Source organism: Tursiops truncatus, chromosome 19, assembly GCF_011762595.2.
Source record: "Tursiops truncatus isolate mTurTru1 chromosome 19, mTurTru1.mat.Y, whole genome shotgun sequence".
NCBI classification, from domain to species: Eukaryota; Metazoa; Chordata; class Mammalia; order Artiodactyla; family Delphinidae; genus Tursiops; species Tursiops truncatus.
The window spans coordinates 28,910,726-28,927,550 of NC_047052.1; the positions used below are offsets into that span (position 1 = coordinate 28,910,726).

General features: G+C 39.1%; 1 protein-coding gene across 2 annotated transcripts in view; it reads right to left on the bottom strand.

Annotated features, from left to right (window-relative positions):
• Nucleotides 1-707: 707 nt before the first annotated feature.
• Nucleotides 708-16,825, bottom strand: part of LPCAT2 (lysophosphatidylcholine acyltransferase 2) — a 63,583-nt gene continuing 47,465 nt past the window's right edge. For both annotated transcript variants that reach the window (XM_033844211.2, XM_033844210.2), the window contains 3 exons: nucleotides 11,119-11,217; nucleotides 5,894-6,029; nucleotides 708-2,401 (listed from right to left, as the gene is read on the bottom strand). In XM_033844211.2, coding sequence (XP_033700102.1) covers nucleotides 2,217-2,401; nucleotides 5,894-6,029; nucleotides 11,119-11,217 — 420 coding nt within the window. In that variant the 3' untranslated portion in view covers nucleotides 708-2,216. The remainder of the gene's footprint in view (nucleotides 2,402-5,893; nucleotides 6,030-11,118; nucleotides 11,218-16,825) is intronic.

The following is a 16,825-nucleotide window of genomic DNA, read 5'->3' on the forward strand; positions in this document are numbered from 1 at the left end:
GCATCTGTAACAGTCTGAAAGGGAGAGCTCCCGAGTCTGGGAGTCAGATATCTGTACTGCTGTGCCTCATGCAGACAGCAGACCATGTGTCTTCTAAAAGGGGCTCTTTTAAATATCCATTAGAGGTAGCACTACTAGCGATCACACTCAGCCTTCCAACACTCTAAAAGCATTGGCAAAGGAGAATTAAATATGCATAATGCAAGCAACTTGTTCTATAAGCATTCAGTATGCTGTTATCCTTCAATAGAACTGTTCTGATGGAAATTTTTATGGTCTTTATAGGTCTTAGGATCTAGTATTTCTCATTTCAAGGAGTAACCTCGTTTTTTCAAACTATTATATAAAACCACAGTGCATTTAACTGATTTAGTTAAATTTAATTTCTTACTTTAAATTCTAAGAGGAGAAAAAACTCTTTGAAGGAAATCTTTGTTTAGATGGCATAAAAGTAGAGGCCTCGTTGGTAGTAGTACTGACAGTCATGACTTGTGTTATTACATACACCCTACCAGTCAAAAGTTAACTTCTTTAGGAATAATAACTATTGCTGCTTTGGCTAAAATTTGAGTCTTTCATTAGAGTAAAATTATGTCTGACATTTCATAAGGCTTAAATGCAAACAAAAATGATTAATCACATTCATAAATATGCAAACTTACGTTCAAACCATGATATTAAAAAGGTATATTACATTTGAGACAAAATGGCAAAACCAGAATTTTTAATTGCCAAGAATTTTATGTAGCAAGTTTGTTCAGTAACATAATAAAATAGGAATATTACATTGGCAGAAGTGGAATTAAAGAACATAAAATATTACTTTAAAACAGGAAAACAATGGGATCACTTTCAAGAGCCTCACAGCAAGCTTGTAATTTAAAATGCTACCTTTTCATGATTAATGGGATTAATATGTGGGTTTTCTGTGATAAAAATCATGGTACCTGAGTAATACATACATTCAATTGCATATGACAACCAATATTATAAAGATGTACTTTCCTAATTACTTAAGAAATTGTTTTCAGCTTATTCAATGCTCTGTCTAAATAGCTTAAGATATGTAAAAAGCAAACAATCATACTGTTTCATCCTTCATACTTAAGGATGAAACTTTTTAGTAAGCATGTGTGACTATAATAAAATAGCACTTGAGGGAAATTATTGCTTAACCTAAAGGAAAAAAATATCACCGTTAAATTCCTGCCTGGGGGTTAAATTGTGGTCTTGCATTAATAAAGTAGGTTTTTGGATTCCTTAGCTTTCGGTGATAATTTGGAACCTTTCGTATTTTCCCTGTAGATATTTCAGGCAAGCTCTAAAATTTGAGAGGACACAATAAAATAAAACTCCCACTTAGATGATAAAATATATTAATTCTAATAATATATAAATAAAGTAAATCTGATTCATTTACTGGGCAAGGGCTACATTCTAAACTACCCAACTAAAATTAAACTAAACTCTGTGGCAAACAATTTTTCTCGTTAGGCAATTAATGTTACCTTCGATAAGGCAATTCCCACACAGCCTTTGGCCATAGCTGTTGTCTTTAAAACAAAGTTCTAAATCTGTAGATCATGCAAAAGGTTATGATCTCCTTAGCAGGTGGTTAAGGAAATCTACAATAGGGATGCATGGTCAAGAGAATATGAGTTTTTAAGAAGTCTCATCTAATTAGCGGAGCTCTCCCTTCCAATCCCCCCATTTTTAGTGATCCAAGAAACTGAAATGCAAATGGAAAAAATGAATCTGTGAAGTTAAAGGTATAAAATTCTGCAACGTTCCTCAGACTCTTCATTCTTATTTCTAGAATGGGAAGGGATTAAAGCTAACCTTATTTCTTTAGAGGAAAGTAAATGAAAAATTATTTATACTTTTAAAACTTTTTGCAGCATTGATTAATGCTCATCAGTAAATAAGGGAGACCATTTCATTCATTTGGATATGCAAATTAACCTGGAAAATCCATAAAAACATCTTTATTGCCAATAAGCCCATCAGTATAGCAAAATATAATGTAAAAGAAAATGAATATTACTTGATAAACACATGTGAATAGAAGCATTTCAATAAGAAAATCTATCATTTTTTTATAAAAAAGCTTTCTATTTTAAACATCATTACTCAATCACAAATAAAATACTATGAGTAAATGCCTTTGAAATTTCAAGTAAAAGCCACCGCATTTTCCTTATTAGGAATGTTTGCTTTCAGTCGTCCTTTTTGTCTGAGGTACTCTCTTCATGACTTTCAGGGCTGACTTTATTACTTACGACTGAAGAAGTTGCTTGGACTTCTTTTGGTAATGAAAACACATGGCACGTCTGGAGGTCTAAGTAGGTTGTAAATATCTTAGCATATTCTGGATGCTTTAGGGCAAAACTTTTAAATTCCTCTAAAAGAGGAAAAAAAACAAAATCCAATAAATTGAGGTGAATCTTCTTTTGGCATGATGCAGATTAACACATGATCTTAATAATACAATGATCGTAAAAGTCTATTACTCAACCCCTATAAATTACACAACCACTTTGGGAGATAGTTTTTTCCATTATCTAGTCAAGTTGAAGATATACATACTTTATTCCAGGGTATATAAGTGAGAGAATTTGTGCGTATTGTGCTCTGGGAGACATGTATGAGACTGTTCATAGCAACATTATTCATAATAGGTAAAAAATGGAAACAATTCACATGTTTGTCAACAGTTGGAATGGCTAAGTAAATCATGGCATATTTGTGGAACAAAGTGCTACACAGCAATGAAGATGAATGAATAGCTGTGTTGTAACAATGTGGATGAATCTTAAAACCATAATGTTGAATGAAAAAAGCCAGATGCAAAGGAACACATATTGTATGAGACCATTATGTAAAGTTCAAAAACTTAGGCAAAACTAAAATATATTTAAAGATGTGTACTTTTGTGGTGAAATGCTAAAACAAAGCAGGCAAAGATTCCTTTTTAAGTCAGGTCAGCAGTTCCCTCCTTTAAGACAGAGGAAGGGGTTCTATTTGGGAATAGGCACATGGAGGCTTCTAGAGTTATTGAAAAGCTCTATTCCTTGACCTGAGTGGTAGTTACACAAGGGTTCATTTGTAAAACTTTGTTGTGCTCTATGTTTATGTTTTATGTAATTTTATTATTTTTTTGTAATAGAAAATGTTAACAAAATTTATTACCCAGGACTCTCTATCACTGGCTTTTAAAACTATTTTAACCTTTAACTCTGGTAAAGAAATAAACCATCTTGAAAAGCTGAGCCCTGACTTATGATCAGTAAGGGCAAGTAGCGTGTACAATATTCACTAATCATATCACAAGACCCCTGAGTAGTAGGCCTCCTTTTATCTCAGGTGTTTGAGATTTAGGAAGTGAGGTAGAGTATAGAAGGCTTACAAAATTAACCACCAGAATTTGAACCCAAGCCTCCGGTAACCTGGAGTTTCTGAAATATGATGCTACCCTCAAGTTTGACATTTCTCTCTCCTCTTCTGTTTGGACGGAGAAAACTTTATTGAGCTTATATAGCAAAGTGAGCTTGGTCTTTGAATCAGCTTGCTATTTGACTCTATAATAAAAGGTTTTTAACCCAATATCCTATTTCTATCCATTCACTAAAAAAAAAAAATCCTCTGATAACCAAGTGTCTACTTCATGGCACATTAGACTATCTAGCAACTCTTGAAGATAAAAACAGGTCTTAGTGATGAGGAAGTCACCAGATAGAGCTCAGATCATTCTTTGCAATTACAACATTATTTTGCATTGACAGAGCACTTTATATTTCCAAATCAGGCAAGCTATTAATTGTTCTTTCTTAACATCCAAAATAAAGATTTATCTGAATGAGTCTATTTCAATGACAAAGATACAGAGGACATAAGTGACTTCTAAGATACGTGGGCAGGAGTGTTGATCTACTGAAACCACGAGCTTTAATTTTAAGACTTGTGCTCTGGTCAAAAGATCAAGGCTCTCTGTCCTCTTTGGGGATGCTAGTGGCATTAAAGAGTAACTCATTTCTAGAAGTGCTGAGAGCTGGCAATAAGTAGAATTTAGGCATTAATTTGGCTAAAGGAAAACCAAGAATGAAAACAATTTAAACTATCACATTTAAATAATGTAAATGGATACATTCATGATACATTTCTATACCTATTCTTTCATAAAATCATACTTAAATACCTCAAACATTCCTGCAAAAAAAAGTGGGCTTGCATAATATTGGGGAAAGGGAGATATTCTAAAAAGAAAAAGGTTGAACTCCAAAAAACAGAGTAGATTTCCCTAAAAACATACTAAAACTGACAGGTAAAAATATGACTACCTACAAATAATTCTTAGTATTAGTTTCCATTGAAATAGCTATTCCAAATACTTTTTCAAAATTTGTAGTTTGGAGTAATACAGAGTATTAACTATGCAATGAAAATGGTCAGCGAATTAGTACACATGGGGTTTTTGACTCTTAAGTTTTTTTTGTTTTTTTTTTTTGTTTGTGTGTGGTATGCGGGCCTCTCACTGTTGTGGCCTCTCCCATTGCGGAGCACAGGCTCCGGATGCGCAGGCTCAGCGGCCATGGCTCACGGGCCCAGCCGCTCCGCAGCAATGTGGGATCTTCCCAGACCGGGGCACGAACCCGTGACCCCTGCATCGGCAGGCGTACTCTCAACCACTGCACCACCAGGGAAGCCCAGACTCTTCAGTTTTATATCAGTATCTACTTGCCATTTTATCTTTTTTTTTTTAAATGAACTTAATAGATAAGTGCACTTAATTACCTAAAATAGAATAAGGACAGCCAAAATGACAGTAATTAAAAACAGAAGAGTAGGGCTTCCTTGGTGGCACAGTAGTTGAGAGTCCGCCTGCCGATGAGGGGGACACGGGTTCATGCCCCGGTCCGGGAGGATCCCGTATGGGGCCCGTGAGCCATGGCCGCTGAGCCTGCGCATCCGGAGCCTGTGCTCCGCAACGGGAGAGGCCACAACAGTGAGAGGCCCGCGTACCGCAAAAAACAAAACAAAACAAAACAAAAATCAGAAGAGTAAGAGAAGTCTATGAACTAATTCCCCCATCCCATGAAAGTTATCGGGTTGAAACTCTTTGAACACCAGAAGGAAAAAGGCATTCAAGAGGAATCCCCCTCTGGCCCATGAGAGAAGACTGGGGAAGATAAGCCACGCTGACAACTACGACCATATCAAAGCTAAGGCAGAGGCCTCTCCACTGAGGTGTGTTTCCCAAGGACACTGTGAAACTGATGAACCATCCCTTCAGCCCTTAGGGGACTTGTCTTCATGTGTGGACTCGAGCCATCAGGAGAAAGGCTGGTCACTGGTGGACGGACCTGCCACTTGGCCACAAGGTCTTCCTCCACGATAGTCCCTACCTCACAGGGGTGCCATCAACATGATGTGAGATAATGAACGTGAAAGCTCATCTAAGCCACTAACAGGAAACATTAATAGATGGTTTAGCTACTGTTATTACTGTGGGTGCCTCAGTCCATATCCCTCTACTGTGGCTACAACTCTGACATTCTCTAGTAGATGATCTTAGGTAAGTCACCTAAATTCTTTGCATCTCAGTAACATAAGAACAATGAAGAGTACTGATTGAATAGGCTTGCTATAAAGAATAAATGAATTAATACATATAAAATGTGTGAAGAGTGCTTAGCATACGGTAAGTCCTCAATAATTAGCTTCTACCATTACACCACTACTACTATTATTACTATCATCATCATTGTTACTATTACTTCTATTGTTAACATATTAGTGGGGGGAAACAACACTCTTGTATGAGGGTCAGTCATAGTCTGGATGTACACTGTATACTGTACAGTACACCGAACCAGGAGCCAAACTGCCTACTCACCATATGAAACAGAATCCCCCTGGGCTATTTCCTTGAAGAGACCAGAAACATCAAGGTCAGGCACTCCAAGGGAAGCCTGCATAATGGTGGCGAACTCTTCCTCTGTTATGAAGCCATCCTTGTCAACATCAAAGAGCTGAAGGAAAAAGAAAATAAAGCCTAAGAATGAGCTCCTCCAGAGCAATGGTGGTATGTAATAATCTTAAAAAATAAACTGTTTAGTAATTCAGACATTCATTGTGTGGGGGGCTAGGGATATATGTCCATAAGTATGGTATCTGCTGCCTTCACAATACTTATAGTTTAGTGGTAGAAAGAGATAGGATTAAAATAGGGGCTATAGGGACTTCCCTGGTGGTCCAGTGGTAAAGAATCTGCCTTATAATTCAGGGGTGCAGGTTCGATCCCTGGTGAGGGAACTGGGATTCCACATGCCGCGGGGCAACTAGGCCCGCACGCCACAACTACTGAGCTCTCGCACCTTAACTAGAGAGACCCCATGCCACAAACTACAGAACCCACGCTCCCTGGAGCCTGTGTGCCACAACTAGAGAGAAGCCCGTGCGCTGCAACAAAAGATCTTGTGTGCCGCAGCCAAAAATAAATAAAATAATAAATAAATCTTTAAAGAAAAATACGGGCTACGACCATAGTAAGTACAAAAGCACATGGAAAAAATAGGGGATATAACCACAGTAAGTACAAAAGCACATGGGAGTCCTGTGTAAACAAGATGAATCCTACCCGGAGAGGTCAGGGAAGGCTTTATGACATTTGAGTTGGGTCTTAAAACATGAAGAGATGTTCCCAGAACATACAAGTACTGGCAGGCAATTGCCTGGGGCTCAAGTCAGGAGAGAGAAAGACAAGCAAGGATCAGATCATGATGGCCATATAAGGCCTCATCTACCCCTGCAGGATTATGATGGGAAGGGCTGTGGGGTGATTGCCTGTGAACTGAGGGAGCTCTGAGGCAAAGTGTGGAGGATGGAGAGAGGGCAGAAAGTTGAAAGGACTAGAGGCATGAAAAACAATTAAGAGTCTGGGGTGGAGAAGCAGGAAGGGCAGGAAGAGACAGAATTTATAAGGAAGCAAAGACAGGACTTACATATCAGTTAGAGGTCTGTAGTGATGGAAAAAAAGGAGCTAAAGACGGCTGAGGGATTCTAGCTTGGGCAAATGGGTGAAGGAGGGTTATGTTACCAAGAGTGGGAAAACAGGTTCCCAATGAGATCAAGGGTTAGACCTGGAGAGCTTAAATTTGAGTCAGAAGTGCCAGGAGGAAGTTAAGATTGAGCACATCAGCTCAGGAGAGTGATGAGGCTTCAGATATGAATTCAGGTAAAGATTGAAACTACAAGTGTGTTTGAGCTTCTCTGTGGAAAGTGCACAAAGTAAGGCAGAGCCCTGGGAACAGCAAGGGTTGAGGTGTGTGCAGGGAAGAGGAACCGGCCAGAAAAACTCAGAAGCAGCAGCCAGAGACATGGAGAAGCAGAAAGAAAGAGCATGCATCTTGGAAGCTAGGGAAGGTTTTCAGCAAAGAGGAAGAAACTCTGAGTGTGGTAATGGCCAACAGAGTAAAATGGCATAGGAAGGCCAAGCAAGAAGCAAGAAGGTTTGCTGGATTTGGCAATTAGGAGATCCTGGCGACGGATGGTAACAGGAATCAAGCAATGATTAGAGAGGTGAGTCATGGAGGCAACAGGCATGGCTCTTCTTTTAAGAAATTATGGAATAAAGCACAGGAGATAAATGGGGTAATAACCACGTACAAAAGGAGGCTGCCTTCAGGAAGGGAGAGACAATATGTTTATAGGCAAAGGGGAAAGGGTGGGATAGTCTGAAAGTCAAGCAGCAATGCAGGGGTAACTGATAGATAATTAATATGACATATTCATAATCCTCTCCAGGGTATTAACATTTTTTCATGATATCAACACTGACTCTTTGCAGGCACTGATCCAACATGTTCAAATCACTTTACACACTCATTGAACCCTAATAATAGTCTTATGTAAGGGGGGGTGTTGTTATTAGCCCTATCTCACGGATGAGAAAGCTGAGCAACAAGGAAGCCAGGTAACTTTCCCAAGGTCACACAGCTTGTAAATGGTCAAGCTGTCACCCAAATGCAGGCAAATATCTACAGTTCCTGCTGTTAAGGTATCCACTTCTGACCAAATACACGATCAAAAACAGGCATTGGATGAGGTGTGATAATCATGAAAAGAACAATAAGCAAATACTGAATAGTGTTTTAATTGTTCACTAGGGTGGGAGGAGAAGAATATAATTCGAAGTTGTGATTTGCTGCTCCCAGATAAGAAGGCACTGGGACGCCTAGTCCATTTTCTACTACTCAGCCCCTAAATGGACGATAAGATAGCTGGAAAGCGCAAAGTGAATTAGCTAGCATTTGTTTTCACAACAGTAGCCCCGGGGCTCTTTATGGGCCTTGGACTTCAGGCGCTAACTGCCAGGATTCAGTCACAACCTCCCCCCACCTTCTCACAAACTCTAATTTTTCTGTAAAAGTCTTCCATTCCTAAAGAATTCTCACCAACTTATCAAATCATCTAAATTTCGTCCTTTGATGGCTCTTCCGTCTGTGTAAGTTTCCTTCACACGTCCATTCTGGGGACTTTTACTTCCTCTCCATTTGTCCTTTGTCACAACTACCCCACGAAAACCCCTCCATTTCTCTCAATTCCTCATCGCTCCCAATAGCCTCCCTACTACAGAGTTCCCAGATCTAAGGTAAATCTCATGATCTGGGCTCTGGTAGAAGTTTTAACACCCCATTTTCCTTGGAGAATGGGGGAGCGATATCTCCCCAGTGCACGGAATGCTGTGGGACTCTGCATCAAAACATCCTGTCTTTCCTAGCAAGCACATGGTCCAAGACCATTTGGACTCTGCCTGGAATTTGAATGATGAACAGCGTTGGAGTTTGCTCACTCTAACAGCAGTGCCCAAGGGAGATGTAGAGCAGCTCCCGCAGCTGGGACCTCTGGAGCTGCCTGCTTTGGAGTATTCCCTGGAGCCTGCTTGCTGTCCTCACAACTGATTCCTCCACCAGAGTCTATGCCGACTGCTTACAACTGAAGAATGCTGACTAATATTCTACCTCTAAAGGTCACCGTGATGATGAAATATGATCAAAGATGGGAAGTTAACTGTGAAGTGTTACCCAAATAAAAGGATGTGAATGCATTCTGTATATATACAAAATGATACTACTAAATGAAAAATAGAAGCATGCCAAAATAATTTTCAAAAACATCATACAGGGACTTCCCCGGTGGCACAGTGGTTAAGAATCTGCCTGCCAATGCAGGGGTCACTGGTTCGATCCCTGGTCCGGGAAGATCCCACATGCCGTGGAGCAACTAAGCCCGTGCGCCACAACTACTGAGCCTGCGCTCTAGAGCCCATGAGCCACAACTACTGAGCCTGTGAGCCACAACTACTGAAGCCCACATGCCTAGAGCCTGTGCTCCACAACAAGAGAAGCCACTGCAGTGAGAAGCCCGTGCACCGCAACGAAGAGTAGCCCCTGCTCGACGCAACTAGAGAAAGCCTGCACACAGCAACGAAGACCCAACATAGCCAAAAAATAAATAAATAAAATAAAATAGGCAAATAGACACTTAAACAAAACAAAACAAAACGAAAAAACCAAAACATCATACACCCCTGAGAAGGATAAAAAAATAACCAAAGTAAAACATGACACTTGCTTTACTGAAGAAAAGAGCTAATTATAGTTTTAGGTTCTTCTTTCCTCTCCCTGTCCCCCCTCAAAACCAAGGTCTAGGCAAGAGAAAAATCTCAGGACTTCTTTAAAGACAATAATTACTATGATTAAGGGCCAAATTTTCTATCAGGTCTTTCATTGGTAAACCCAAAGTGACCACTTGCCCAGCTGACCTTATAATCACACAGACAATCTCAGAACAGAAACAGAAATGTCTGGGTTGGAATAAGTTAGCTATGTGTATAATTTTAGGTTTTATGATGAATAAGTCTGTAAAAGTTTTCAGCTTGGAAAGAGTTCTGGCCCTTGCCTTGAGACCATCTGCTAAGCATCAACCTCTTACGTTCTTTATAGGCCTAGCAGTTAACTCAGTTGAAACCAATCTGAAATAAAAAGTCAACCTGGGGACTCCTCTGTCAAGGACAGAACACATGGAAATTCGTGAGGCTAACCCAGGTGGCCTCTAAGACGTGAGAAAGGACTCTGGGAGGAAGAGAGTCTTTCTAGATGATAGAGGGGAAAACACTTGTTGAGGACACAGTGGGATATTCTTCTCAGAGAAAATAAGGAAGAAATAAGAGTAGGAAAGAGGCATGGGGAAGGTCCTCGGCTGTTATGGTGGATGAAGCAGAGACTCAAAGAGCTGTATGATAAGATTCCACATACACAGCTTGGTAAGTGAGATCAAGTTTTTGTTTTACTTGAGAGCAAATCATGTAAGATTAAAATATGGAAGGGAACATCCCATTCAAATACTAATTAGATAAAGCACGTTTCATCTCCAAAGAACCAAAACACACTTTGGGAATGTACTCTTCCCTCTCCTTTTTGCATATATAAGTGATAAAATGGAATCTGAGTTCTCATAATTCAAACCTCCATTAAGTTCTGCTAGGGATGGGCGACATGGATTTTATTCATCTGCCCCTCAACCCCCCATACTGCTGTGACAATATATGTGATATACAGGAAAACACATAGGGTGGAAACTTGAGACATTTATGATGGTATTCACCTGACACCACCACAACAAAGTAAACTCCATCGGGAAAAGATCACCTAAAATATCTCTGACATACAGAGTGAGAAAATAAGGATGGATCAGAACTTTCTGCCTGGTGAATTGGGATGACTATAGACAGGTGGTGTTTATTTATAAACCTCACTTTGGGGCTCCAAAATGGGGAGGCTGAAAAGAAATAATTTTTAAACTAATTTATGAAATCACCTGCTCTTCAATTTTAATGCTGTTAACTAGGCTGCTTCCAAAGACTTTCTTTTTGCTTAAATGGATGCTTGTCTTTTCTTTATTCTCGGTAGCGATTGTCTTAATCACATTGCCCTCGTGTACATGTCACAGCAGATCTATAAACACTCGTAATAGATGCACTGATTTTCAGATAATACACTTAGAGTCAACACTTGTTTACGAGACAGACCAAGATGATTTCAGTGGGGCTGACAGTACCTTAAATGCCACCTGGATGATCTCCTCTGTGTTGGCAGGGTTGCACAGGACAGCCAGGCCAATTACATACTCTCGGAAGTCGATACTGCCATCATGGTTCTGTGAAAGGATGGTAGAAATCAGTTAGCAGGGCCACTGGTTGAATGACTATTAATCACAGCCCACAAGGTGAAATTCAGACATGCCATGCAGCTCAGCCTCGTCATGCACTGAGCCAATTTGGAAAAATGTTCGCACTGAGATAGAACAGCTAGTGAGTGGCCCACCTATTCCCAACTCAGAAGGAAGAAAAATATATTACTGTTGAGTGATCAATATAAACATTTTATCACTGAGGCTCATTTAGACTGGCTCTATGGCACTCATTGTGGGTTCTTGAGCTCAGCCTTGATGGGAGCCTCTCTGGGAAGCAGGATGGGGGATTTCATCCTAGGTGGGACTGAAGCCTTCATTCCACCATCGATGGTGGGCCTGCCATGATGGCCAACACCAGTGGGTCACTAAGAGACTCTCTCCATGTAGGAGATAGAAGGGAAAGGAAAGGGGCAAATTGAGGCAATAGTCACAGCTACATTCTTTCTCCTTTCTGTGCTTACTCTGCAATAAAGCAGGAGAAAGTAAGCAAACCCGAGCAACTTCAAGGGCCCCTTAGCGATATGGGGCCCTGGAAGATCCTGCACTTCTAAGCCTTGGAAACTAAACCTAATTCGTATGATGTTTATATCTATACACTGCAGCAGGTATTTCTTGATGGTATTATAAAAGAAGGGGTTGATAATTCTAATCCATGCTGACCGAATACAGAGTTTTTCCTACACATGAACTACTCACCTAGATGGGAACACTGAGAAGATGAAATGGGGAGAAAGGAGAGAAAGCTTAAGGAAGAGAGGAAGAAAGGGAGAGAGAGGCAAGGCAGAGAAGGAGGGAGGATGGAAGGAAGAGAAAGAAGAGAGAGAACAAGAAGGAAAGGGGAAGAGGAGAAAGGAAAAGTGAGATGGAGAGTGGAAGAGAAAGATGGAGGGGGAAAGAGGAGGAGGAGGAGGAAGAAAGGAAGAGGACAATAAGCTCAATGATTATAATCCCAGGTGTGGAATCATTTTGGCAGCAAGATCTTCATGTTGTCAGATGAACTATGAACTAGTAACAACAAAGCTAAGTGTGATACTTGATAGGTTAGCAGATGTTTGGCACTGATGAGAGCGTAATCTTTAACTGTGACTGAGTGTCTACATTTCAACCATCAAGAGTTCCTCTAGGGCAGGGATTGCCTTCCTCTGTGCAGTGTATTCCCATTGCCTAGCACACACAGGTAGGTGCTAAAAAACGATGCTACCTTTTCCTCACCTACTCTCACCTACTACTGATACTTTGGGTTCACCTTAAGACACTTAGGCAGTGTTTTTCACTGGGGTTTCACAGATGAGCTTGAAAGGGAAGGCTGTGAAGCCTCTGAAAGGGTATGCCTTTTTTTTTGCTTTTTTGTTTTTGGCTGAGCCACAGGGCATGCGGGATCTTATTTCCCTGACCAGGGATCGAACCCTTGCCCCCTGCAATGGAAGCGTGGAGTCTTAACCCCTGACCAGGGATCGAACCCGTGTCCCGTGCAGTGGAAGCATGGAGTGTTAACCCCTGGACCGCCAGGGAAGTCCCAGCCCTTTTTATATGTACATTTTTCTAGGGAAAAAAAATCTTGTAGCTTTCCTCAGCTTCTCAAAGCAACCAAGACTCACTGTCACCATACTACTTTATCTTGCTGCAGGGTGGGAACTAAAAAGGAATAATTTACCTTCACTTTCTCATCGGAGAAGGTAGAAACAGAGGATTCAAGATTTCCCTAAAGTAACAGGGTTTCTTCCTAGGATTTAAAACTCAGGTCATCCGACTTCCATTTTTGTCTGATTACCAGCCTCTAAGACAGCTGTTTTCTGCCTTTCCTTTAATCGACTTTATTGAGGTATCAATTACAGTCAATAAAAAGCATCCATTTTAAGTGTACAGTTTGATGTTCTTTGAAAAAATGCAGACACCAGGGTAACCACCATCACAATTGATGGCTACGATATTTTCATCACCCCAGAAGTTTCAGAGTTTTAAGGGACATAATTTTCCTTGTGCCACTAACGTTTAATTTTCTTCTGTACTATGGAGGGCTGTTGTTCATTAGGCCTTAGAGGCTGAACAGCTTATGGTACCATGAATATATGCTCAATAAAGGTAAATTTATTCTGCAATTGGTTTTCTCCACTAAGCAACATAGAAGTCTTGAATAGAAGTTCTGAAGTATAATGAACCGGTTTGCAGGGCAGAAATAGAGACACAGATGTAGAGAACAAATGTATGGACACCAAGGGGGGAAAATGGCGGGGAGGTGGGTGGTGGTGGTGTGATGAATTGGGAGATTAGGATTGACATTTATACACTAATATGTATAAAATGGATAACTAATAAGAACCTGCTGTATAAAAAAAATAAAATTCTAAAATTCAAAAAAAAAGAAGTTCTGAAGTATAGATATAAGAATGACCTATGAATATATTCAATATCCTGTGATAAACCATAATGGAAAAGAATATGAAAATAAGTATATATATGTATAACTGAATCACTTTGTTGTACAGTGGAAATTAACACAACATTGTAAATCAACCATACTTCAATTAAATAAATTAAAAAAAAAGAATGATCTATGGACACTGAAGATATGGTCATAGGTAATATGATTGGAAATACGCCTTTGATTTATTGTGAGGCATCCAGTTTTTATCTATATTACCGGACCCTATGTATAATACAGGTCAAGCATTATAGCTTATTTTTCAGATGGAGGAAGAGAAATGTAAAAGACCCTTAGTATTACTGCTATTCACGAATAAAGGTAATATTCTGGACCCCTGGTTTTCTTTAACAGTTTTATATGAGTGGCTTTGACCGACAAAAGAATATTAAAGCAGACTCTTGATACTCAATCACATGAGAAACTATATGTAAGTTTTCATCCTAGTAATGTGAAGGAAAAAAGGCAGCATAGAAATTATTCTGAGAGATTTCATTATAGGACTAATAAAATAATACATTTTAAGGTTCCAATTTCAGAATAATAAAATTTAGAACTGGGAGGAATCTTAGAAATCATCCGTTCAACTTCTTCATTTTTACTAATGAAAAATTGAGATGTAAGTTTTACTTGAGGTCACAAAACTCACTATTGCCACAATGACAATTAACATTTACCTAAACATTTACCTGACTCCCAATCATTCAAATTAAAGCAGGCAAGTTGATAAAATATATTCAAAAACAGATAATAAAAAAGTATACAGCAAAATACACTCCTTTAATTTTTCAAATTCAAATCAGTCCCATGGTAAAAAATTATTCCTCAAAGCTGTGGTTCTTTCCTTTAAAAACTAATGGAACTCCTCAGGAAGAGTATTATTATTCAAATTCAATAAATTCTCAGTTATCCAGGAGAGTCAGGGAAGAGGTATTCTGTTTACCTCAATATTCTTATTTAGAGCATATTTCTACCCACCTGCATAATTGTATTATCAATTTACTAGGGATTAAATTGTTTTAATCTACTTAGCATTAAAAATAGACATTTTAAAAAAAGTAATTCTGAAAGCACTTCAAGATTAATATGTACATTAAGTATCAGTGCCCTGCAGGTGCCTCAGCAAATATTTTTTAAGGCCTGACTATGGGTTAGTTGTGCAATATTACTGATGAAATTTCTGATTGAAGTTGATACATAAATCAACTTTTAAATCACATGCACTATTACTCAAAAAATATTTTAAAAGTGACCTTTAAGACGATATACAAATTTTGAATGTTTTTGGACATTTGCTGTTCTTAGGTACAGAACACACAGTTCTTTTTCCTGCTATTATAGGTTACAGAATTCAGTGTATTAAATCAAGACTAAGGTGTTTTTCAAAATCATATGGGATATTTTGAAATTAAAAAATGTAGCTGTATAATTTCACATTTAAACAAAATCATTATTATTTTCAACTTACTACATTGATTGTATTGCTTTTAGAAATTTGAAAATGAGATGGAGTTATATTAATGAAAGCCCTTCATCTTAGGCTATCAGTAGTCTTCCATGTAGAAAAGGCAACATTTGAAAAAAATTATCAGGTGAATACTCCCTCTTACACTGAAGATGTGTCTTTAAAACACCAACTAAAACAAACAAACAAACAACAAAAAAACCCATTGGATGGAAATTAAGAAATTCAATCACTTGTTAGGCTATTGGTTCTACACAATGCCAAAGGTTTGTTTACTTGGAAAAATCCAGATTTCGGACTAAATTTTCTGGGATCCACTCTAGTGCCTGGGGATATTTGTCAAATTTTACACAAATTCAGAAAAGAACAAGAGAAACTTAGGTAACTTCAGGATGTTTTGCCCTGTGCATGCAGGAAGAGAATCATAAAAGTAGGTAATCCCTTAACTTGAAGAGCAAGAGAAATACTTAATACCACCCCTAGTGTGAGATAATTGTCTTAACTTTCATAAAACATTTAAAATGAAGTGAGGGGAGAAAAGTGGGGCTACGTTTTCTTTTCCCCAACCATCATGTGGAAAGATTAAATTATAAACTTAATATTCTGAGACCTTAAAAGGTATCTTGGCAGATTTCCCCTTTCCTGGCTATATTACTACAGCCATGCCTAACATACTAGTGGCCATATTCTAAAACAGGGATCCTGATATTAATGTGCGGTTGCAGCCTCATTCTAATATAACCACACCTGTTTTAAGTAGCTCCCCAGACCAAGTTTAAATTACAAGTCCCTTGAGGAAAGCGGATGTGATCTCTGGGCTTGGCTCAATTCAGAATTACACGCATGTGGTATTTCATAAATATTATGTGATGGTGATAATGGTGTCCACAGAGGCCAAATGCCAACCTGTCCTATTTTCACTGGGGATTTCTAACAGGCAGCTGAGGGCTGTTAACAGGCCAGTTACATCATTTCAACAGTTACAGCTTTCCTCTAAATGACTCAAAAAGGAAGGATTTATCTTCAAACTCAGGATGATCCTCCAAAGTAGATTGGGAGAGAGGGAATGCATTAAAACCCAGAGAAGCAGGAGGGTAGAAACCAATTAAATAGGCAGATGAACAGAGCACTTGAAAATGCAGCCTCTCTAGCTGAGTCTACTGGCCCGGGATTCCTGGATTCTCTTTGCCCCGTTATCACCACCTGAATCAAAATGAAAAAGCCAAACCAAGGGCCATTCACAAGAAAGGCACAACTACCCCTGCTTTTTGGGTGGCAGTTTCTCCATACTCCTATCTTCTTTCTTTTGGAAGCTGGCAACACTGACTCCTGTGGGGACCTCAGTTTTCAGCTGAGACTAATATGAAAAATACAGTGAAGACAGACTAACCTTAAAGCTGTGGCTGTCAACCTTGGTTGCTCATCAGAATCACCCGGGGAGCTTTAAAAAATACTTATCTCTGAGCTCCACCTCTAAAGATTTGTATTTAACTCATGTGGAGTGGGACTCAGCTCAAGAGCTCTCCCGGTGATTCTAAATTGCAGTCAGGGCTGAGAACCACTGCAATAAAGACTCAGCAACATTTATATATATTTATACATCTCTCTATCGCTTTAGATAGCAAATAACTGGTTATGATTTGTGTACATTTTCTTTGTTTACTTTTTTTCCTGTCTGCAGTTTT